This window comes from Rhinopithecus roxellana, chromosome 1 (assembly GCF_007565055.1).
Source record: "Rhinopithecus roxellana isolate Shanxi Qingling chromosome 1, ASM756505v1, whole genome shotgun sequence".
In the NCBI taxonomy this organism is placed as follows: Eukaryota; Metazoa; Chordata; class Mammalia; order Primates; family Cercopithecidae; genus Rhinopithecus; species Rhinopithecus roxellana.
In genome coordinates, this window is record NC_044549.1 from 3,319,542 (window position 1) to 3,345,924 (window position 26,383).

The 26,383-nt window shown below is 35.9% G+C and overlaps 1 protein-coding gene across 5 annotated transcripts in view; it reads right to left on the reverse strand.

Moving 5' to 3' along the window:
• The window catches only part of ROBO1 (roundabout guidance receptor 1), a 1,191,260-nt gene that overhangs the window by 325,949 nt on the left and 838,928 nt on the right, over positions 1–26,383 (reverse strand). For all 5 annotated transcript variants that reach the window (XM_030939682.1, XM_010368545.2, XM_010368544.2 and 2 more), the window contains one exon: positions 7,272–7,598. In XM_030939682.1, coding sequence (XP_030795542.1) covers positions 7,272–7,598 — 327 coding nt within the window. The remainder of the gene's footprint in view (positions 1–7,271; positions 7,599–26,383) is intronic.

Genomic DNA, 26,383 nt, shown 5'->3' on the forward strand with positions numbered 1-26,383 from the left:
TCCCATCAAATACAGAATTCATGCTAATATTTACTTGAAGAGATAATGTGCCTATACCTCACTTATGAAACAATTTAAACCTGATATTTGGATGCAACAGGTGGACTGATGGACTTGCTACTTACTGACATCAGTGAGATACCATGATTTTCTGATTTTTTTTTCTGGTCATTAAAGATGATAAAATATTAATAAAAACCCAAATATATTATTATGCCACGCAATGACAGAAGAACACATTCCGAGTGATAGCAAAAAAGTCTTTAATACAATCACGTCATGGAACTTAGCAGTATTGCTTCTTTACTTAACTGGACAAACATAAATTGAAAAAGAAAATTTGAATATAAAAGTTATAAAAATACATTTGTTCCTGAAACAATACTGAGTGGACTCAAGACTATTTGCATGTCCTGCATCACCAATGAGGATCCGAAGGGTCAATTTTCCACATGATTGATTTCAATTCAAGATGGAATTTACTATTTTCAGTATATTCTTTACTTAATCAGAAATTAATTAAAGAAATTTAATAACAAGCATTTTATTCAAATTTTAGTATCTTAGCAAATATATTTTCAAATTCAAAATAAAGTAAGAACTGATCTCATTTTTGGAATCAGAACTGTCCAAGTCCCTTTCAGATAAGAGGATCTGTTTAAATAATCTTTCAGTTCTCTAGTGTCTAACGATAATGGAAGTAACAAGAAAAAAGTAGTGAAAACAATAGCAACAACAATTGAGACTTATGAATTATAACCATGTGCTAGTAACTGTGTTATATATTTTACATGCGTTATTTCATTTAATCATGAATCACTTTTGGAATAAAGAGTCAGTACACTTTAGAGTATAAGTGTACAAAAAAGTAACATGGTGTTTAAAACTGTTAAACTAAACCACCCTTTAACAGTCTTACTTTGAATACTGAAAATAAAAATAAGATGTATAAAAATGTTTTAGAATCTGATCAAAGCATTTTCAAATAGTACATATTTTTAAAAGACAAAAGTAGAGGAAACAAGGAATATTTTAAAAAGATGCAATATAAAGCTAGTTCAATTTCAAACATAAAAAGTCTGTCAAGTAAAGATATATACATATGTGTGTGTGTTTTCACATACATATATTTATGTATGGCTTTTCTGCCCTCACCAAAGACCATCCACTTTTGCCAAGAGTTAGTTATAAGCTGTGGTGCTGGTATCTCAGAAGTCAGGGATTCTCATCTATTCTCAGCTCAAAATGGAGGACCCAATTTCCGGTCTTCATGCTATCATCGATCTGCTCTTTGATATTGAACAAATCTTTCCTTCCCTCAATCTTCCTGATTCACACATAGACACAGACACATACACCAATCAATCAATCAATCGGTATTTTATAATAGCATATGCTATTTCCACTCCACTTCATCTCATCTGAACCATTTGACCCATAGGAGTAATCCTTCCATCGTCCATGGACTGGATTTTGGAAATACATTCTATCGTACCTAGGTAAACATGTGGCTACTCAGCATGCATGGTCAGTTCACGCTCTCGTTTTACCCACATGAGGAAACCTGTATAATCTGAATTCTAAGACACTTTAAGAAGCATAATTTACTACTAATAACAATGAAATAACATTGAAAGCAGCAAGAAAATATTCCTTCAAAATGCATACATTTTACTTCAAAGCAATTACTATTAAAAAGCACTCCAGTTAGTAAAATCTAAAGAAGACATAATCTTTAATTAATTAACAAAATATATATACACTTTGAGGAAAATTAGTTCTTCTATGGTTTTGCTGCTAAGATAACCAGCAGATGTCTGCCTAGTCTGGAGGGAATTTCTCTTCCTCAGGAGAAAACAGCTTAAATGGAAACAAATAGCCATATGCTAACTGTACACTGCTTAGCAGATGATGTAGAGAGCCATGTTCTACAATGGAAAACATGAGGGTCAAGGTTCACATTAACTTTCTTTAAACTTCAGTGTAATTATCCAAGATCAAATTACGTATTAAATAGAAGTTGTGTCAAAGATCTGTACTATCAATTTGTGGCAGGCATAACATGGAGTTCTAAGATTAATCATTGGTGACATTGAGTACAGGAGAATAGACTCACAAAATATTTTCCTAATAAGCTTTTAAATAGAGCTAATCCAAAATAAGCAAGAAAATACTACTCGTAAGACCTTAGAAAGGTGAGTTTGAAACTGAAATAGACGAATAGTGAATTTTTATGTCTTAAAAACAGCAAAGTATTCTAAATTAAATAATTTCATATTCTCATCAAGAGGTGATTATTGGTTTGCAAAGAAAAATAATCAATGAAAAATAAATTTTAAAACCACATTTGTGCATAAAAATTGTTTCATAAAATCAAACTTCAAATAATTACAAGTGAAAACATTAGAAATAAAAGCTACTACACATTTCTTAGCATTCCAATATTTTGACTTTATAATTGTGTGAGATAACTTTAACTGCACCAAAACTGTTTTTGAGAAAAAGGTTTATAGCTTTTACTACACAGCAAAGAACAGCAGCAAAACATAAACCAATAGCTGCACTGAGGTCTACCGTTGTTATAATTGGGATATAAATGAAAATAAAAATAAATACTCCCCCAAATAACATAAATAGAATAACTTTGGTGCATTACTTCAGCTTAAATAAACATTAAAGGCACAATAGACAAAAATATTATTTCTATGCAGAAATAAAGGTTTTAAATGGCATTCTATATTAAATTTTTTTCAATGTTTGAGAGGTCGACAATTGTTAGGAACCAAGAAATACAGTTGTTGTCACAGCTGTAAAACTTGGCTTAAAGGCAAATAAAACACATATAAATGTTTTTCAAAGCATTAGCAACAACTGCGCTATGAAACCTGTGTCACCTGAAGACACTTTTCCTCAATGTTTTTACGTGGGGCGATAGTTTCACTAAGCAATTAGATGCAGTCTTTGTCTTCCTGTGTCTGAGCCTTAGGGAAAGGAAGAATAGTTCTCACTGAACTTCTGCTACCTAAACTGAGGAAACATTTTTTTAGGTAGTACTATTTTCCAGGAAAAAATAAAACCCAAACTATAACAATACTTTACAGGCTTAACTGACAGCAAATAAAGCCCATGCTTTCCCCTCACCTTTACTCTGTTTATGTCACCTACAAAAAGCTAGTTTTGGCTTTAGGACTGAAACGTCTTCAAAATGGTGAATTAGCAGTGCCCATCACCTAAAATAAATAACTGAAATGCAGTGAATGAAATTACTGCATATCCATTTGTAGTGCACTGTAGCATGATTTTTCTAAATAAGAGTTTCTAGACTTTGTAAACACACAAAATCTTTTTAACTACAGAGTATTTAATTTTTCCAATAAATTTGTGTCTAAATCATACAATTTGCCCGAATGAAAATATGGTTTTGTTTTGTTTTTTTTGAGACAAGTTTATACTCTGTCACTCAGGCTGGAGGGCAGGGAGGCAATCATGACTCACAGCTGCCTAAATCTCCAGCACCCAAGAAATCCTGTCTCAGCCTCCAGAGTAGCTGCGGCTACAGACATGCACCACCATGACCAGCTATTTTTTTTTTTTTTTTTTTTTACTCTTTGCAGAAATGATGTCTTGCTGTGTTTCCCAGGTTGATCTCAAAGTCCTGGCCTCAAGTGATTCCCTGTCTTGGGCTCCCAAACTGTTAGGATTACAGGCGTGTGCCATCATATCCAGCTAAAAACATGCTTTTAATAACTGCAATTAAACTAGTATAAAAATTATTCAAAGCAAACACTACTCAACTTTTTTCAGGGTTTCTCTTTTTGTTTTGTTTTGCTTTTTTTTTTTCTTTTTTTTTTTTTTAAGATGGAGTCTCACTCTGTCGCTCAGGCTGGAGTGCGGTAGTGTGATCTCGGCTCACTGCAACCTCTGCCTCCTGGGTTCAAGCAATTCTCCTGCCTCAGCCTCCCGAGTAGCTGGGATTATAGGCATGTGCCATCATGCCCAGCTAATTTTTGTATTTTTAGTAGGGACGGTGTTTCACCATGTTGTCCAGGCTGGTCTCAAACTCCTGACCTCAGGCAATCCGCCTGCCTCAGTCTCCCAAAGTGCTGGGATTACAAGCATAAGCCACTGCGCCTGGCCCAGGGTTTCAAATATTTATTATCACTAATAAGAATGCTTATTATAAAACTATCCTTATTAATGTCAAACTATATTTGATAAATATTTACTCTCTCTCTATATATATATATGTATTTCCCCATTTAAAAGTATATTAATTGTTCCCAAATAATATCTTAAAGTATTTTTAAAGTACATATATTAAATTGCATTCAGTCAATTATAATGTTCTTTTTTCTCGGGAGCTTAAAAACATTTGGAGACCTAATGATGAACATCATCCTAAAATTTATGAGCCACACATTCAGGGGCTCTGTATTTTAATACTTTGCCGGTAAAAGTGATATAATGATCTTATGGCGGGTTTCAACTCCATGATTGTATATTTGTTGACTAAGGCTAGAAAGCTTTTCCCATAATGGCCTCTCAAGGTAATGGAATGTCTAGCTAAGAAAGAGAACTTAACTGCCAACTAATAGTACTTTAAAATATCTACACAAAAGCCAGGTTAGAAAAGACAACTGTCTACATCCTTGTGCATTCAAAGTACCTTGATCATGTGGGGGTAAAACTAAAGGTGTTTGAAAACAAAGCTCTAGAAAGTAAGCATTCAGTCCTTTTATTCAAGTCTGTAACTTTTTAAAAAATTCTGACGATGATAAAAACACAAGCAGAGTAGGAAATAATACAGAAAAAAAGTGATTTTCGATATTTGAAAACATCAAAGTTGGTAAATACCTCACTTAGTAGCAATTATGATTCCAGAGAACAAACAATCACTATTTTACCCTCTGTAGCTTCTTATCTACCAGAATAGGAGCTGATTTAGGTTATCTCTATCACCTTTTTCATCCTCTAAATTAGTTTTCAGATAACTTAGTTTTATCTCCACAGAGAATAATTATTCTTCAATATAAATGTGTCAAAAGTTACAAAGATACTAATACCATAACTCTGAAATAGGACTTTATCAAAATATGCAGTTGGTCCTCTATATCCATGGGCTCTGCAACTGTGGAATCAACCAGTCACAGATGGAAAATATTAGGGGAAAAGAAATGATAGCATCTATACTGAATATGAATGGCTTTTTTACCCTTGCGATTATCCCCTAGACAATACAGTATAGCAACAATTACTATAAGACCTATTGAACGTAATCCAAACATATTTGTAAGTACATGGGGGAGTGCGTGCATAGGTTATGTGTAAATACTATGTCATATACAAAGAACTTGAGCATCCATGGGCATTTGTATATACAGCAGTCCTGTAACCAATCCACGTGAATACCGAGGGAGGACTATTATGTTCTTTTATAAATAGGTCAAACATTTAAACTTATTTTGCATGGGCTACATTTCAAGTTGGACTTAAAAAAACAAACAAACAAACAAACAAACAAAACTAGCCTTCTGTGATGATGATAGCTGTCATTTACCTCACTAATTTAGTTCCGAGACCTTTACTGAGAATCAAGACACTAACAGAAAGGCTGTAAGTTCATTGTTAGTTAACTGTGAATAGGCAAATATCAACTGGATTGGAGAACTGCAAGGAAATATTTTTAAAATGAATAGTTAGTTTCAACATAGTTGTAAATGGCTGCTTTAATTTTTATTGTATCTAATTATATTTTACGCCCATATCAGACACTTTTGGCATTCTGTCTTAGGTAACATGAGGCTCTGAGAGAGCCATCAAATCATTCACATTCTCCGGGGCTGATTTCACGTTAGTAATATGATCGCGTTGGAATAATCTGTCTCTAAATTCCTTTCCACATTTATAATTTCATAATTATATACATGCATCATTTTATACTTATTTAAGTTATATTTGAATATTGAAGACAACTTTGGAGACTATGAAAACTAATTATAGAATTAAAATTTCAAACATAAACTTTTTTATATAATTAAAATTTTGAACATATCAATTATCTTGGAAAAACATCATATACAAATATACACATAGTTATGTATATAGTTTTATAGAAAATTATATATAAAGTGAATTTTATCTAAATTTCCTTTGTCTCTCCAATCCCTATGCAATTCTCAATTTTTGTCATATTATATACAGCAGGATCCTTTCAAGGGAATGAATCATTTTGGCTACTCCTTGAATGTAGATAGAAAATAAAAGAAGCCCAATTCTTATTCAACTGCAGTACAAATCTAGCCTATAGACACAACAGTTTAATGATTAGTCAATAAATCCTTCTTGAGGGTAATTTCAAATAAACTGTATTTGGTGCTAGTGTAAATAAACTGAACCACCAACTACTTGAGGATAACATACACCTGTTTCCTTCCAAAGGCACCCCACAGTAGCCAAGAAAATAAAATATAAGGCATATACTTATACTTTTTTGATATAGTTTTAATAGAAATATATTTCTAAGAATTAGAAATGGTTAAAACACTAACTTAAACTACCAGTTGAAAATATTTTTCTTAATGAAGACAAATTTTTAAATCCCACAGTATCTTATTTATAGACAAATTCTCATATGTAGATATGTATAAATGCGTGTGCACGTGTGTGCATATGCATGCGTGTGTGTGCGTGCGTGCATGTGTGTATTTTTTGGCTATTCACAGGCATGATCCCACTACTGATCAGCCTGGGAGTTTTGATCTGTTCCATTTCTGACCTGATCCTGTTCACCCTTCCTTAGGCCAGCCTGGTGGTTCCCCATTCTCAGGAGGTCACCATACCGATGCCAAACTCAGTTTGGACACCCAGTGGGCAGGGTGCAGTACAGCCCAGAACTCCTGGGCTCAGGCAATTCACTTGCCTCAGTGTCTCAAGTAGCTGAACTATAGGCAGCATACAGTCCCCTATTCAATACATTTAAAAGTAACAAAGGAGGGGGTAGAAAAATTTTAATAAAATTTTCCAACAGAAAATCACTCCCAATCAAAAGTCAAATCATTAATCAACGCCGTGTAAATCCCAATTTAGCCTGAATAACAAGTTAGGATGAGAAACACAGAAAACTCAAATAGTAGATTGCATTCATATATAAAGCTAGAGATTATCCTCAGGTAAGGCCTAGGATACAAATTCGACTTTTCATTGCCATGATCAAACAAATGATGCCATTCTGCCACTCCCCCTGCCAAACACAGAAAGCCCAGTTTACTTACTGGCTACTTCCAGCGATGCATTGTGGCTCACGGCCTCTCCAAGGTAATTCCTTGCTACACAGACATAGACCCCTTCATCAGGTCTACTTTTCCGTCCATGTACTATACGTAAGAAAAATAAAGATCCACTTGGCAGCAACATTCGGTGTGAGCGAGGGTCATCTTTGTCTGTCTCCACTCTCTCTCCCCCTTTATACCATTCAATAGTGGGTGTGGGGCGGCCTTCAGCTTTGCAGTTCAAAGTTGCAGGTTCTCCTTTTGAGACAATCAGGTCTGAAGGATGTTCAACAATGCGAGGTGGAAAATCTTCCTGACGAAGACGGGAGCCTGCAGAAGAATTGACAAAATATCTTCAAATATCACTTGAAAACAGTTAATCGCTTATTTCAAAAGCATCGGCTTAACCATTACTGTTTAAACACTGCATAACATTGGCCTACCCTTCCTACCCTATTTACTAACAATATTTCTGGTGTCTGCCTTGACTACACCTTCCAATTCCTGAATCCTTTTGAGTCTCCATTCAGAAACTTCTCTAGCCTACACACTGTGCAAATCCTGTCTGCTCCTCAAATCCCTTATCCACAAGTCCTTTCAGAACCCATTACATTGCCTGTCTATATCATTCACGTGCCTATTTCTGCAGAGGAATGTGGTAGAGAAGTACTGAATGGCTTCCCGAGTATTACAAATAATGGCACGGCTCCCTGGAATCTCCTTTTCAACAAACATCACTCAACACTTTAACAAAACATATGCTATATACTAATGAACATTTACATTCAAATATATAATAGAACTGTCCTTTATGTAGACTTTTACATGTTCCTAAATAATAAAAAGTATATACACTTCCCCAGTTTTATTAATAAATTAATTTTATTAATAATTTATATTTTAATCAACTTCAGAGGTGAAATGCTAAGTACCTGAGTTTCAATAATTAAATATACTATGAAATGGTAAAGGGTGTTCAGTGAGGGCTTCATTCTGTACCTTACATATTACTTAATACATGAAGCCCTGAGTGTCTATGTCATTTAAATATTTCCTGTGTCTGTACCTCATTGTTTCCAATGAGATTATAATCTCAAAAACAGGAATGATGTTTCATATTTTATAACATTCCTATATTATTTCTGCTTATATAGAGTAAATACAAATTTATCAAAGATTTCTCAAATTCGACAGCCAAAGGCCTTACTGAATAGAGTCCCAAACTTTGCCCTCATCTAGTATTTCAAGGTCCATGAATAAGGCAAAGTAGAAACCAGTCTTCCTCTCTTTCTGTCCCCTAGTCCTTCCCAAATTCCTCCCAAAAAGTTCTCAAATTAGGCCGGGCGTGGTGGCTCAGGCCTGTAATCCCAGCACTTTGGGAGGCCGAGGTGGGAGGATCACGAGGTCAGGAGATCGAGACCATCCTGGCTAACCCGGTGAAACCCCGTCTCTACTAAAATACAAAAAACTAGCCGGGCGTGGTGGCGGCGCCTGTGGTCCCAGCTCCTCGGGAGGCTGAGGCAGGAGAATCACGGGAACCCGGGAGGCGGAGCTTGCAGTGAGCTGAGATCTGGCCACTGCACCCCAGCCTGGGCGACAAAAAAAGTTCTCAAATTAATCTGCTTAGCCTCGTCTCTATAGCCAGCTACCATCACAAGTCCAATTACCGTCCCTTTCTACCAGGATGTAGGAAAGCCTCTGAAATAGTTTCACTTCAGTGTAGCCAGATGAAGGCTCTGAAATGCAAATATAATGTGGGCTGTCCTCTACTTCAGTGGCTCTTAAAATAAACTTATTGCTCTTAAGGTAAGTCTTTAACTAGACCTACAAGAGCTAACATGTTCATTCCCTGATCCAGCTATCTAGACACTTCCTGTTCCATGCCTTTCTCTGCTGTCTTCAGCCTGACTTCTGTTAGCTCCACAGATACCTTGCACATCCTACTGCCACATGACTTATGCGTGCCACAGGGTCTGGGCTTGAAATAATCTTACAGTAGAATACACCTACTCTTATTTCAAATCTCTGCTCTTCCTAATCTTTACAAGAAAGTTAAATGTTGGTTTTATAAACCTAAATAGCACTATATAGCTACCCATGGTAAGAATGATAAGAATCACAATATATAAATCTATTTGTCTGTTTTTCCCACCCTTCTGTAAGATCTGCGGGTCTGGTTTTGCTCACGGTATTTCCCTTATGCTTGGCAGAGTGCTGTTCACATTATAGTACTCAGTAAACCATGTGTTGAGTAAATGACAAAAAAGAATGAAGTGCTGACAAGAAAGACCTAACTAAGCAGATGAGATGAAGTTTAAGAATCATGCATTCTATGACAAGACAGGAAAATATTTTATTTTAAAAAGTTATAACTAATATGTATACATTCAACCTTTAATAGACTGTAAGGCCTACATGAGGCTTATTTGTATCTGTTTCTAATTTGTAACTCCTCCAACTAATGTTTTTTCTTAGTGAAATGAATTAATGAATAATAGATCTATTATTTATGTCCACCATGAAACAAAAATTATAATTTGAAATGCTACTAGTTTTATAATCTGAAACACTAATAACTTTAGCTTAGTGCATATATACAACATGTTATAGATTCTTTCAATGAAACTAAGCTCTAGAAAGGGAGGAAATAAACTAGCAATATAAAACAAAAAATTACTTGGAAACTCATATTCTCTAAGGCTATGTTGAAGCCAAGTGAAATTCAGATTGGATTTTAGATTAGTCATAATAGTCAGTGCTATATAACTTCAGAAGATTAAGTATTACAGTACGTTCTTGGCCTTTACCCTTGGCTGGAATTCTGAAAGGTGGATGCTAAGGAGGATTGACTGCTGAGGAGATATTTAATTAAAGGAACTTTTATTTTAAAATCTGAAAGTCCATTTCAGATAGAAAATAGGGATATATAGGTTGTCATGAGAATACAAAGAAGGGGTACCTAAGATTGCCTGAGCAAGAAAGAGAAGAAACTCAAACACATTACATTTGAGATAAGCCTTGAAAAATGAGTCAGAAAGGGAAGACAGGAGATGATTTCACCCAGAGGCCCAGGTACAGGAGTATGTGGTACACTTGCAGGACCTGCAAGTGGCTTAGTACGGCCTGAGTATAAAGTGCATTTCGGAGATGGTGAAATATAAGTATGAAGAAATAGCTAAAAGAAGTAACATCTTGGGATTTGTACACTGAGCAACAGTTTTGGAACCCAGTGGAAGGCAACCAGAAACCACTAAAAAATTGTAAGCAAGGGATGGGTATCATAAAGGCTGGTTTTAAAGAGCTCACTATTGGCAGCATGAAACTGGACTTAACAGGATGAGCTAAGAAGGAATTAGTGAGGACCCATTTCAAGCAATAAATCTGAAAACCAGCGTCAGGCGTGGTGGCTCATGCCTGGAATTCCAGCACTTTGGGAGGTCAAGGCAGGAGGATCACTTGAGCCCAGGAGTTCAAGACGAGCCTAGGCAACACAAGGAAACCATATCTCTATAAAAAATGTAAACAATTAGCCAGGTGTATGATGCACGCCTGTAATCCCAGCAACTCAGGAGCTCAGGTGCAATGATCGCCTGGGCCTGGGAAGTCGAGGCTGCAGTGAGCTGAGATCGCACCACTGCACTCCAGCACAGGGACAGAGGGAGACACCGTCTCAAAAATAAAGAAAGAAAGAAATCCGAGAGCCAGAATTTAGACATTACAAGACAGAAAGGAAAACAGATGGAAGAATCTCAAGATATTAATTCATAAAATCAACAGAATCTAGCCACTGACAGTATGGAGGAAAAGGAAATGCAAATGCACACGATGGAGGAGAGGCAGAGGGTAGTGAGTTTCCAAGTTTCTTGTCTCTATAATGGGTGAAGAGCAGTCTCGCTGAAGGTAGGGAATAAGAGAGTGAAATTTGGTAAGAGGAAGAAGGGCGAGGAGAGAATTCTATCCAGTATGAGACATGAAGAATTTGGGATACTTCTAGAATATCCAAACGGTATTGACAAGCTGTCAATTGTATGTCCCTAAGTTTGACCTCAAAAAAGAAATCTCAGCTGGAAAGTCAATTAGAATAGAGCCACTGATGAAATCCACAGGAAAGATCAAAACCGTCTGGGGAAGCCCAGCTGAGTAGCCCCAGCGACTCAGCAGGCTGAGGTGGAAGGATCCCTTGAGCCCCTCAGTTGGAGGCTGCAGTGTGCTATGATCACACCTGTGAATACCCACTGCCCTTCAGCCTGGGCAACAGACTAATAACCCGTCTCTAAAACTGTTTTTTTGTTTAAGTCCAGAGGGATTATGTACGGGAAGTCATGACCAATTACAGAATCTGGATGTCACCCAGGCTCCACTAAAGTGCAGTGTTTCTGAGGGTTTGCTCTGTCCCTAATTTGCAGCCCCTATAGCGAAACCACAACCAGTATGGCTTTGGGAATGGAACTCAGGACCAAGTTAGTACCATGATGTTTGTACAGAACAATTCAGGAAACATCTCAGCAATAGAAATGTTTTCCATATTATTAAATGATAAATTTCTCAAAAGGCTCTATGGAATACTCTTTCTTCAGATTGTTACTAGGCATTGCTTCAAGGAAGAGTTGCAGTTTTCAGGGTGATTAGTCTGCTAATGCATATTATGAGGTACAAAAGAGGGGTATAATATGCAGCATTTCCCAACTTATTTGGCCACTGAACTCTTTTTTATTTAATTATGTATTTATTTATTTATTTTTTGCAGAATATCCCACTGACTGAACTTTGCTTCTAAGAAACACATTTCAAGAGAAAATATACAGTATCGAGCATGTGATAATTTGAGGAGAATGAATAGGATCAGCAAAAAACCTATTATTTGACTATTAAGCCAATACCTTTGGAGGTTATAACAAAATATAGAAATCCCATGTTTCTCATAATGTATAAACTTCAGAAAAAAAGATCTTCCAATTTCTAAGTGATATTTATGAGTGATTGGTTAACTTCAATAATAACCATAAATGGTAATCATCATCTTTATTTAAAAAGTATAATGAAGCATTATTTGTTATAAAGTCTAAGCAGGAAGAAAAGGAAAAGAAAACTACTATTAATTATCCACCATCTTCTTTATTACAACAACATCTTTATGAAGTGTGTGGTGTTATATCTGTGCCCATACGGAGGAACCGAGACTCTCAGCTGTCATTCAGCTGGGAAGTGGCAGTGCTAGAGTTCAACCCTAGTCAGATTCAAAGTCCTTGCTCTTTCAAACTATTCCATAAATACTACATTCATTAGTTAAAATCCACAGAGAAACATGCCTTGTTCATGCTTGCTTCCAACACTGGAGGTGTTCACTTTGATTGCTTACTTTTAAAATAGAGATGATAAAAACATCAAGAAATGGTCAAACCTGTTGATATCTGTTGTGTTTCCCCATGCACAGAATATCTATCTGTAAATGATTTCATAGTTACTTCACTTAGCAGAGACCCTGATGATGAATAAATGGAGATAGAAAGTTTTCCATGTATTGTGCCATCTTCTCCAAACATGAGCTCACACTGCTGAGTAAATATCCTTACATTATCAGTTTTTCATATTCTGAGAACCTCAATTCCTACACAATTGTTTGCACAATTAAAATTCAATATCATTGGTTTCCAACTCTTTTTCTGCCCATATACTTGAGGGTTTTGAAAACCTATATCATAAATATATATATAACCTATATATATAATATACCATATATAACCTATATCATGGATATATATAACTCTGACTCACTTTCTTAAAGGAGAACTTTAAGGGAGTTACACCAGGTCAAATATGGAAGAGCATATATAAATCTCAGAAGAGTACAGACGAAAGGCTCCAAGTAGCAGATATCAGTGATTGCAATCTTCTGCCCTAGAAGTGGTGTCCACCTTCACTCTGTCACATTTATAATATTATATATTTACGTACAGTATACATATAATATTCTTGACTCATTATTCATAACAAGCTTTCTCTCCTCAATCGTAAATTCCACATTCCCATAAGACATCTGATAACCATCACTCTAGTTATGTTCTAGTTATGTTAATTTGTATATATTTTATGTAATAAGATACAAAATCTGTATCCCAATTGGCAGAACCAACTTCCAGGTTTCAACCACATTCCGCACAGTAAACGTAATAGTTACAAAGAGGAGGGGAGGGGGGAAACCACAGACTGATGACGTGAGGCTTTTAAAAAGGAACTAGGATGATACTCTCGCTGATCCTGTCAACTGCCCTCTGCAAGAATCCTGACAGAATCTTGAGAATTCACTTCAGACAAGACCAGCATCAGGGAAAGGGCAGGGGAGGATTCCTTCAACAACCGTCCAGTTGGAAGATAAAATATAAACATGAGTGACTGAAATATCTAAATATTTACACAACCACAGCTGGAAAAAGATATACACGTAAGTGCTAAGTATTTCAAGGAAATACATCAAAGTCACATGAGATTTATGATGAGGAAACCAAACTCCTCGTTGGACGTAAACTGCTTCCCCCTCTGAGAGGTCACTTTTACACAAACACAGAACGTAACCATTAAAGAGACTGCTCTTGTTACTATTCTGCTGAGGTAAGCATAAACATATGTATTAAAAGAATTATATATATAATTTTATTCTCTATTCATATGTATGATTTTATATGTTTTTTCTTTTTATATTTATTTATTTATTTATTATTATTTTTTTTTTGGAGACGGAGTCTGGCTCTGTGGCCCAGGCTGGAGTGAGCGGCGCCATCTTGGCTCCCTGCAAGCTCCGCCCCCCGCGTTCCCGCCATTCTCCTGCCTCCGCCTCCCGAGGAGCTGGGACCACAGGCGCCACCACCACGCCCGGCTAGTTTTTTTTGTATTTTTAGTAGAGACGGGGTTTCACCGTGTTAGCCAGGATGGTCTCGATCTCATGACCTCGTGATCCACCCGTCTCGGCCTCCCAAAGTGCTGGGATTACAGGCTTGAGCCACCGCGCCCGGCCTAGCATGACATTAATATTTATCTTATGGTTTTGTTTATTTGTGTTTCAGGTCTGTTTCTTAAGAGACTGAGAAAAAACAGTATTTATTTTATTAGTAGTTTTGTTTTGATCCAACTGTTTTCATACTCTGCTGTATAAAGTTAGAAAACCTAAAATGATTAAAATATCTGTCTCCATCAAATATCATATTAACGTATCCTGCAGCACAAAAATTCTTATAAAACTTCTAAAAGCACAAGAGGAACAAATTCATTGAGTAGCTGACAGACACACTATAAATATTAATAGACAATTTGGTGACATCTGTCCAAGGTGGGGACAGGGATGTATAGAATTGCCTCAAGGCAATTATATATATAATATATAAAAACCTATATATTTATATGTAGGTTTAAACCTATATTCTTAAAAGCGCCTGGCTGCTTAACACTTTTATTTAAGTTCCATTTACACTTTAAGGAGCAGAACCGCCTCCAATTATTAACATAAATCCTATCATGGGCACTAATCCTGTAATTTTCCTGTCAGAATTTCATCCTACAAGAAGACATTTGGTAAAAAATAAGGAGGCAGCACCCATTAATTACTCACCATGCAGAGGAGATTTAAATATCCTCTATTAAGTTACACACATTTCCAAATACTCATGCTTACTATTGAAATAAGAAGTATAAAAACAGTCCACACGCCACAAAAAAAGCTAAGTACTTTCACCTGAAATTATATATAGTACATGAATACAAGGAAAATGGAATGGATTATATAACTACATGATTACTATATTATGCCATTTTCCTCAGCTACTTTGTTTTATCCTAATGTCTCTTGATTATAAACTTCTACCTAAGAAAACACTATTTAGAGGAGAACTTCTCCAGCAAAAATTTAGAATAACCCTAATAATTAACTGAGTGCCACTGTAGAATTTATCATCTAAAATGGTTACCAAAATAGACCAAAAGGAAATTCCAAGAGTGAATGCCTGGTGTTTCTGTAATATTCCTAAAGAATCTAATATCGTATGGCTATGTCTCCAGAGATACGAAAAAGATTGGCAGTAGCATAAGTTAAATTTTAGAAACAATTTTGCCTCCCCTCTCCCATTGTTAATAATATATAGACAACTAAGTAGGAGAGGCTTTTCTGTCATGAGACCCAAATGTCATAGAAGCTAGAAGGGCAGTAACTGCAGAATTGTCACGATTGAACCAATTCAGGCAGGATTTCATCCTGAGCTGTAACTAAGGGAATTGGAAGGTTGAAGCTGGCTAGCTGAGTTCATTTTTCCTATTTGCCCCTTAGTAAAATGCTCAAGTAACATGCAAACTGAAGAATTTTACTTTCTGTAAAATACCAAACAAATATATTTGCATGTGTTAAAGTTCACATTCTCTCAATCTCCCATCCACCAATCTATCCATCAGTTGTTCACCTGTATATTATTCCTATATTGTAGTATGAATTGTGTTAAGCATTGGCAGCACAAAGAAACATGAAATAGAATCCCCGATCTTAACAGCCTGAAGTCTACCAAGGGAGGCAGAAATATTAACACGGATAATACTGAAAAATAAGAGCCATACAAGATAAGACAAAAGTAGAAGAAACTGGAATCAGAGGAAGAAACAGCGTGAGGGTAGAGGGACATAAACTACTATAACATCTGGGGGGAAAGTAATTAAAACTAGAGACGGGATTCGAATGGTCTGGGTTCAAATCTAGCCTCTGGTACTTCTGAGTTGTTTGAACTCGAATAAATTGCTTAAACTCTCTGAATATTAGTTTCTCCATCTGTAAAATGAGGCGAAAATAATACCTCCACTTTATAGGTTAGCGTAAGTTCTAATGCGCAGAATAATATTACATTGATCCACGAGTTGGAACCATCAATCAAGTATTTTGGAAGTTGTCATAAGCACCATTATTTGATTTTAGATTCTCCTCCTAACTCTCTTGTGGAATTACATTAGGATTCTTAGTAATCTGTAGAAGAATTAATTATTTTCCCTAGATTTTTAAGAAGCACTGAAAATAAAGCTAAATCTTTAGTTTTAGTTGAGTATTCAACTTAAAATAATTTTCCACTTACACAGGTCTTGGCAAGTTTTGGCAAAATTCCAGCAAAGCATCATTCAAAAGAGAGAAAAGAAAAAAAAAGAAAAAAAAAAACTAGAGCATTTAGCATAGCCAACTTACTGTTTTACTGAGAAGCATCAGAGACTGACTAACTAAAGCCATCTATAATAAAGCATCTCTGTTCCTTGTGGAAAACATTCCAAATATATCCACTGAGTAAACGTATTGCTTTCAGAATTTTAAAGACACACTAGTGCTTTTAAAATATTACTGAATGAATAGTCATGTTGTTTTTCATTTCCTTTTCATTAAAAATACAAATATACTATGGGGAGCCAGAGTATAGGCTGTTTGTAATTGTGCATCCATAATACTCATTCTAATGGACCAAAACATTTAGGTCTAAAAATATAATATAATACAACAAATATAACATAATATAATATAGTAGCTTATTTCAGCTGTTAGAACCAATCAGACCTTTGACATGTTCACTGACAAAGGAGTTTGGATAATATTTTCAATGGTGAAAAACAGTATTTGGGTGGTCCTATGATTTTTTTATTGCTATGGAAATATAGTTAATTATAATCTTGAGTTTTCTTTATATTAGAACAAATTATATAGTACTGCAATCAACGTGAACCTGCGCTTCATTTCTTTCTTTACAATATAGAAATAGCAGATGGTTATATATTTGAGCCAACTATAACCTCAGTATACAGAACATGAGCAGATTCCTCTATTGAAGTGGCGACTTCAAAATACTCTTAGAACTTATAAAATAAACCTTGCTTACCAAAACTACTTTGTTCTCAATTTAAATTTCTAAGGAGAGAATTTTTTTTTTTCTGAAGTTAATCTTACTTTTGTGTCTAAAAACTTTTTTTCTTTTTTTACTTTTAGGTTCACGGGTACATGTGCAGGTTTGTTACAGAGGTCAACTGTGTGTCGTGGGGGTTTCGTGTACATATTATTTCATCACCAAGCTGATAAGCATGGTACCCGATAGGTATTTTTTCTGAACCTCTCCCTCCTCCCAACCTCCACCCTCCGGTAAACCCCAGTGTCTGTGGTTCCCCTCTTTGTGTCCATGTGTTCTCACTGTAATGTTTTTAAGCTATCCGTTTAAAGTATGTAAAAACAAGTATTAATATAACAAAATTCCTTAACCATAGGAGGGTTTTTAAAATTATCATTAAAGTAATATTTTTGAGTTCTTTGTCTAAAGAGTTACCTTAGATTTTCATGAAATTTGTATATTATAGATATAATTCGCCAAAAGTCAACAACCTAAAATCAATTAAAGTACTAAAAATAAAGCTTTCAACTTTTTGAATTAGGCAATCACACTTGTGTTATACTTCAATAACCCTTGATTCTAGGTGGGTTACTAATGTCTGCAAGATAGCATATGGGATTGCAATTTTAAGGATAACTGTCTAAAAACAATTACACTTTTAGAAAACAAAATACTTAAAATAACCTTTTAAAGGATTACCGAGAAATCCCTAGAGGAATGCTGTCAACTTCACTCATTTTAAAAACTCAGTCAGTACTTCTGACATGAGTAAGAATTTCTGAAGAAAACCTTTTACACATTAGCAAACTAATTGCATTCTTCCTCTCCTGATACCTTCCTCATCTCTTTCTCATCATATCTTGGCTTTAGCTCTTGCAGATTCTAAGGGCACCCTCCTAAGATACTGAGAGGCACCTCGCATCATTTAGCACACAAGATATAGAAATCTGAAAGGTGTTCCAAACGTTAACTTAAATCTACATTTTAAGTAATCATAAATACTGAAACAGCATCCCATGGTACATACTTTAGTGAATATTTACATGAGTAATTAGTAATCTTTATTTTCTAAAGGGGTAAGTAAATAATTCGTCATTCCAAAAGAAATGTCTCGTTGATCTAATAGACAAAATAAGCCATAAATAAAGTATTTAAAAAATTATTAACATGTATACAGCTTAACATATATACAACTTTTAATGCAAAAAGATTAGAATCCCCCAAATTTTCCTAATTCTAAAAACATTTTATTATTGATAATATATCTACATGCATTTATCATTTTGTATTTTAATGCAACTTTGAAAGGGAAATCTATTACTTTAGTAACTATCTTGAAAGCAGTTTAATTCTTAATTTTGAAGGAAGAAAGCCATAAAAAGTTGTTTTGTTGAAATACTTGTGTTTAATTAATAAATAATTAACCATAACTAAACTATTTCCACATCCCTATTGCCTGGAACAGCACCTAGCATGTGGCAGGTACTCAATAAACATTTGTTGAATGAATAATCAATAATAATGGAAGCAGAAAACGTTAAGTGATCCCATAGGTATTTATACCTAGTGGTATAGACAAGCATCATTCTTGGAGCAGTCAGTGTACCTCTGAGCTGAAGAGAAAATAAGGAATAGGCTTAATTCTGATTATGGGAAGCAGAAATCCACAAGGGAAGGGAGCCCTGAAGACACAGCCTTCCTGTAAGCAATCGGCGATACAAGGCTCTTGGCCCATTCATAGCTGGAAGCTCTCCTTAAATTTAATTCTGAGGGCCGGGCGCGGTGGCTCAAGCCTGTAATCCCAGCACTTTGGGAGGCCGAGACGGGCGGATCATGAGGTCAGGAGATCGAGACCATCCTGGCTAACACGGTGAAACCCCGTCTCTACTAAAAAATACAAAAACTAGCCGGGCGAGGTGGCGGGCGCCTGTAGTCCCAGCTACTCGGGAGGCTGAGGCAGGAGAATGGCGTGAACCCGGGGGGCGGAGCTTGCAGTGAGCTGAGATCCGGCCACTGCACTCCAGCCTGGGCGACAGAGCAAGACTCCGCCTCAAAAAAAAAAAAAAAAAAAAAAAAAAAAAAAAAAAAAAAATTTAATTCTGAGGACACTGAAACCTGCAACCTGCACACAGTATCATGTGTGGTATAAATACAAGAATTAACAGAGGTGTAAGTGGTACAGTTCTAGCTTAAAAGACAGATTGAGGAGAAGAAAGCAGAAAAAGAAGGAGACGTAGAAGAAAGGTCTGAGGCGAATCTTAACATTATTTCTTAGAGGCTGTTGAGAAATGTATAGTTTTTGTTTCCTTCTCTCTAAGCGTGTGTCGTTTCTAAAGAATCCATGATCTTCTGGTGTTATTTTCATAATAAAATATTGTATTTTAGAAGTTCTAAAAACCAACAAACATTTTTTGGGAAAGTATGGAGAAAATAAAACTGAACCTTTGTTAACTATTTTGCATTCATTTATTCACCCAAAATATAGGTATGCTGCCCCAGGTCTGTACCAGATACTGGTGATACAAGAATGCAAAAAACCTTCAAAAAAACCAAAAACAGTAAGTGGTACCTGTCTCTCTCTCTCTCTTTTCTTCTAGCTATTAAAGATGCAAAGTTAATACAAATGACAAGTGACACTATATGCACTTACATACCTCTTAGAAAACTTTTTAACATAGGGGTCCATAAACAACCAGTAAGCAAATGTGAAAGTTGTGTATGCAGAACTGCATGCAGCACAGTTAGAATGAGTGGGAGCAAATGCCTCTGACAAAAATAAGCTTTCCTGGAAATGTGAAAAGCCTGAGTGAGATTACATGAATAGAGACCACAAACCCTGAGGCGCATAGCTGCTCAGTCATGCCCTGTGTGATCCCCAGGAGTTAAAAGACTGGATATGGATTTAAACCGATTAACAGGTATCAATTGCCGCTTCTCTTTAGGAGGCAAATAGACCTAATTATCTTACTTATCTTCCATGCCATTACAAGCTAATTCCTGGTCTATGCTGCCCAGGGAAAATCACTTATTTAAACTTTAAATTATTTTTCACTTCACATTTGATTATTTTTAAGCATGTGTGAGATCAATAATAATAAATTAAACCCAATTACATTATCAAAATATACTTTCTTCCTACTCAGCCTGTCATAACTGGTAATAACTGATATATCTCAATATAATGGGTTTTGCTCTAGCTTTCTACTGGCACAGAAACTACAACTGAGATAGAGAGAGGTGCAGCATAAGGTTCTTGTTTTTTTAATATATAAATTTACTTTGTCATTAATGTTAGAACAATATATAATACAGTCTTTTAAAAAATAAGAGGATGTTTCTTCTGAAATAAGTATTTTGTTTACTACATATATGCATAAACATCTGCTTTGGAGAAACCTAGAGTGAGGTTTAAAATATAGATAACTATTTTCTTACCTGTTCAATCATAATCTCTGGGTACAAAGACTAGTAACTGGTCTTTACAGGTATGCAAGGTGATTTCTAACATACCCTAGAGTTTGGGAATCTTATTCCTTAAAGAGCTTTGAAATAAAACATTCAAACATTTGTTAATTCTCAAAATAACTTTAAATTGTAGCTGGAGAGATATTCAAGTTATAACTCTTATTTATCCATTAGGCTAATAATTCCAAATACTGATGTGTTCGAGAATTAGATATATCTCATCATTTTAGGACCAACTTCTGAGAAATGCCTTCCAATAAGTACCCTCAGTTTGAAAACAGGAGTATCTCTTCTTCTGAACACAACTTCCAAATAAAACTATATATTAAAAAATGCACGTATTTCAAGTTTATTGATGACTTAGTAAGATTAACCAATTCTTTTAAATACAGGAACCTTCTCCTAAGTTGACCAATTCATCCCAGTTTAACCAGGACCGTCCCAGTTTAACCAGGATCATTCCAGTTTTAATAGTTAAAGTTTACCTCAATCAGTCCCTGGTAAACCAGGATGCCTGGTCACCCTCTCGTCGTCTTTTTTTTTTCTTCTTGAGATCAGGTCTTCACCCAGGTTGGAGTACAGTGGTGTGACCTTGGCTGTCTGCAGCCTCAACCTCCCAGGCTCAAGCAATCCTCCCACCTGGGACCACAGGCATACGCCACCATACCACCACACCCAGCTCATTTTGTTTATTTTTAGTAGAGATTTTACTATGTTGCCAGGTGTGTCTCGAACTCCTGAGCTCAAGCCATCCTCCTGTCTCACCTTCCCACAGTGGTGGGATTACAGGCATGAGCACTGTACCGGCCCACCCCTTCTTCTTAAGTCAAGTGGAACAGACTGAAAGAGCAAATATCCCATCCAAAAAAAGTAATCATAGTAACTAGTACCAAAAAGCATATTCAAATTGTCCTATGATGTAAACTGTTTTAAAACAAAGAATGCATTACATCCTAAACTACAGCAAATAAACATCACGGTCGGGGGGTGGGGGAGTCGGTGGTAAAGAAAAAGTATCAGAAGTTCTTGGCTGACTTATTAACCAAATAAAAAAAAAAAAAAAGTTTACTGAAAGGCAATACATGTGAAAGAAAGGGACTGTCACTTTACTATCATATTTGATAAAATGTAGTTTTATTACAAGGGTAGAATAGTCTACCCACTGTGAAAATACAGAAATAAATCCAACGCAAAGAGGAAAACTATAGTAAATTATCTACTTGTTTTTTATGTTAATTTGAAACCCACAGGAATAATAATTGTTAAATGGCAGAGACCCGAAAAGAAAATAATCTAAAACAATGCATGGAAGTAAAATTATTTCAACTCAACAAATACTTACTGAGTAACTATTCTATACAGAGCCCTATCGATTGTAGATAGAAGCCCAAAATTTATAGCATTTATGGGCCTGTGATATAAATATAGTAGACAAGGGAAGAAAGAATAGATCCACAAAAGTTCAATACAAAGCTATATCATAGATTTGCTAAAAGTTTTGTAAATTCACCCACTATGTGATCAAAAGGGATATATGCCACCTAAAAGCTTCACAATGACACCATGAAAAGCAATATATCAAGATCTGTGACAATACAGTATCCAGTGTTTAATACACAGACAGCACAACATTTCAGCAATGGTAATTCCTTGATTATTTTCACCTGATTCACAACTGGGGTTAGCTTGGAGGTGGAAAAGGTAAATCAAGGATTATTAGTCAAAAGTATATGCTTTTGGGGGAGGGTGGCAGGATTAAATTGTAAGATCGAAAAAACAGCCAGCTACTTCTGCAGCAAAAATTATCTAATCAAGCCAGGAAATAGTGGTGCCTGTAGTCCCAGCTACACGGGAGGCTGAGGTGGGAGGATTACTTGAGGCCAGGAATTTAAGGCTGTAATGAAGCTAAGATCACACCCGTGACTAGTCGCTGCACTCCAGCCTGGGTAACACAGCAAAATCCCATCTCTAAAAAAATAGAAAATTAAATCTAAACTTAGTTTTTTAAAAAAGCTTATCTAATCAGAAATATAGCGCTCTTAAAAATGAAAATCTGCAAATATCTACCAATGCAAACAGCGGTAATATTAATATATAATACAGCAAAATACTTTTATAATATAGGGTTAATATATAGCAATATATATTTTATAATATATTAATATATAGTAATATGCATTTGTAATATCTATTACATATTTTATATATTATATATAAACTTAAAATAATTATTTTATATTTACCTGACTAAAAACACTATGGAAGAAGACAAGTTAAAGGAATACATAATGGGTCCGGGCGCGATGGCTCACACCTGTAATCCCAGCACTTTGGGAGGCCGAGGCAGGCAAATCACGAGGTCAGGAGATCGAGACCATCCTGGCTAACATGATGAAACCCCGTCTCCACTAAAAGTACAAAAGGTTAGCTGGGTGTTGTGGCGGATGCCTGTAGTCTCAGTTACTCGGGAGGCTGAGGCAGGAGAATCACTTGAACCCAGGAGGTGGAGGTGGCAGTGAGCTGAGATTGCGCCACAGCACTCCAACCTGGGCAACGAAGCGAGACTCGGTCTCAAGAAAAAAAAAAAAAAAAAAAACACATACACACAAAATGGCACAGGGTACAGAAAATACTTAAGGAAGTAAGTGTTTTTACTGGTTTTTCCCTTCACAGACTTTTTACTTGGAAAACTGTAAGCAGATCTGTTTTTTAGTGTTTTCTGTTTTGCATCACCCTCATCATTGCAATGCACTGTATGTATAGTCAAATGGAATCTTATTTATGCCACTTTTCCGTGTTCCCATTTTCCTTCATAATAGTTTTGAACCACAATGTACAAAACACTATTTTAACCGCAATTTATAGAAAATTCCCTCTCTCTGAATTATTACCACTATACATATACTGGCAACACTTCCACGACGTTCAAACTTAGATATTTATCCCTCTTTGCAAATCTGACACCCAAAAGTATGCAAAAGCCCTACCGAATTACAATTGTAAATTTTTCATACAAAAAAACATTTGAAAAGTCAGGGAGAAATGAATCAAAATTTTTATGGAACATAAGATGCATAGGAGATGGTCAAGATGACACTGCTACCTTGTATAATCCACAGAATACTTAGTCTTAGTTTTGCACAGTTAGCTACATTGATGTGTTTAAGAATAGTAAGAACAAATGGAGCTTTCTCAAAACACCTCAAAAGCACACAAGCAAGATTTTAAAATAATTATCTCATTTATCTTGAATGTCAGGTTAGAACAACAGCTAAAATGTACTTATGTTCCAATTTTAGTAGTTGTATTAATTCTCATAATACCCACAACATTCTGAAGTGGGCACTATTATTATCCCTAATTTGTAGATGAGAAAACTGAGGCACAGAAATGAAATAACTCATCCCAAATTTCACAGACACTAACAAGTGGAACTAATATTCAGACTCCTACAGTCTGTTCCAGAATGTGGACACTGAACCACTGAACTATAATGTAAAATAGTGCAATGGTATAAGAATTTACCTTGTACAAGAATGTACTACACAGACCCAGAAATTTTTTTAAGTCCTCAAATTTAATTTAAATTGAAGAAAACTACAAAACATACTTTTGTTGTATGTGGCAGTTGGGAGGAGAGAAGGCAGTAGATTCATAGTCACATTACTTGGGTTTTTTTCTTCTAGGCCCAGGTTTTTTTTTTTACCTCTCTACCCTCAGTTACTGGGTCAGTTTCTTCATCCATAAAATGAGGTTAATATAGCATGTTAAAGCTTGAATAAGAACAGATAAATTTGTCAACCCTCACATTTTCCAAACAAAGGAAAAGTAATCACTAGAGTGAAAATACTTGATCAAAGTTGACAACAAATAATCCCCTCTCACTAGAACCAGGATCCTGTTCTTCTAACTCCCATGCACACAAAGTTAGCAGTAAAACTTTCCATAAAAGACACTAAGGAAGAGAGAAGTTCTTTGCCGGTTCAGGATGTGCTTCAAAGTGCCTATGAATTCTTGAAAGTGGAATGCAAATTTCTCTGGGTGTGAATGAAGATATAAACACAACAGTCTTAGAAGAGGGTCTAACCTTTAAAAATATAAGAACAATTTTCTTTACTTTTTTAGGTGAATTTTTTAAAAACTCAGCATGGTAAATCGCTTGCACAATACTTCCCAAATAATTTGCAGTGAGCTGAGAGTCAAACTTAAAACTGTAAACGCCAGGGCCTGCGATCCTTCCATGGTATTGTCAGAGAACACTGCTTCTGCCTTGTCATTTTAAAACTTCTTTTCACATCTACTGTTTTCCTGATGCTGGACTCAGTACAATACGAAGTAACACCTGTTATTATTACCCCTTGCCCAAGCAGGAAGTTGAAGTTATTTTTTGGTGGGAAGTAGTTTAGCAGATATTAATAGTCTTAAGAAAGATAGCAGCAATAGCAGGCACTCGGTGTTGAGCATGGAGTATCTTAGTATCCTGCAGGTATATACTGGGCATTGGATACACGTCATCTCATACTTGGTATATATTACCTTGCAATGCTGATGATAGGAGGGTGGGTATGAAGAACTAACCCTATCCTTCAAAACCTGATACAAATCTTATAATCTAGGAGTTTGGTATTTAGAAAGATTAGAGTTTTCAAGTTAAGAGAGCCTGGAGTCCAAGAAATATGGAATGAAGTACCAAAAGCAAAATATACGCAGTACATTTCCAAAGAGAGAAGACAATCAAAAGTTAAGTGAAGTGGGCAGACTCTCTTCACAAAGAAGATGAGGTCTTGGATGAACATGGTGGGCTGGAAATAATTTGAGTGGATCAGAGATTCTTTAACTCTGAAATTATTTGGAGTTTTGTGTTTATAAACATATATCCATTTTTTTAGAGAGAAGATCCAGAGAAAAGGTCTTCAGATTCTTTAAGAAGGTCATTAATGGAAAACAAATTTTAAAATAAAAAACAAAATAGTAGGTGCATTAGTTTCTTTGGGCTTCAATAACAAAGTACCACAAAATGAGTGACTCATACAACAGAAATGTATTGAATTGCCTCACAGCTCTGGAGGTCAGAAGTCTGAGATCAAGGTGTCAGTAGGGTTGGTTATTTCTCAGGGCAGTGAGGGAGAATTTGCTCCACCTCTCTCTCCACCTTCTAGTGGTTTCCTGGCAGTTTCCCAGCGGGGGCTGCATCACCTATCCTGACCCCTGTCTTTATATTTACATGGTGTTCTCCTTATCTCTCTATCTCTGTGTCCAAATTTCCCCTTTCTATAAGGACACAGTCATATTGGATTAGGGCCCACCCTAATGACCTCACCTTATCTCTAGCATTTGCAAAGACCTTATCTTCAGATAATGTTGCATTCACAGGTACTGGAGGTTGGGCCTTCAACAACATTTTGGGGGACAAAATTCAACCCATAACCACAGGGTAAGCAGAGATGTAGGGAAAGCATGTCTCAAATGGGGTGTGCAGGGGCAGAAAGGGAACAAGAAGAAGCCTGGCATGGTTTATATGAAGGGCTCAGTTAAAGACTAGTGAAAACCGGAGTTAAAAGGCAAACTTTGGCCAAACTGTAGAGACCTAAATAAGTTCAAAAAAAGTCTTTTTGTTCTTAGCCTATTAGCAACACAGATTTTCTTAAAAGATTTTCAGAAGTACAGTGACATGATGAAAAGGCTGTTTAGGAGCACTCAATTGAGCAGCGGGAGGAGACTCGAAATCTGAGCAGATAACCATCCCCATAATACAGGAAT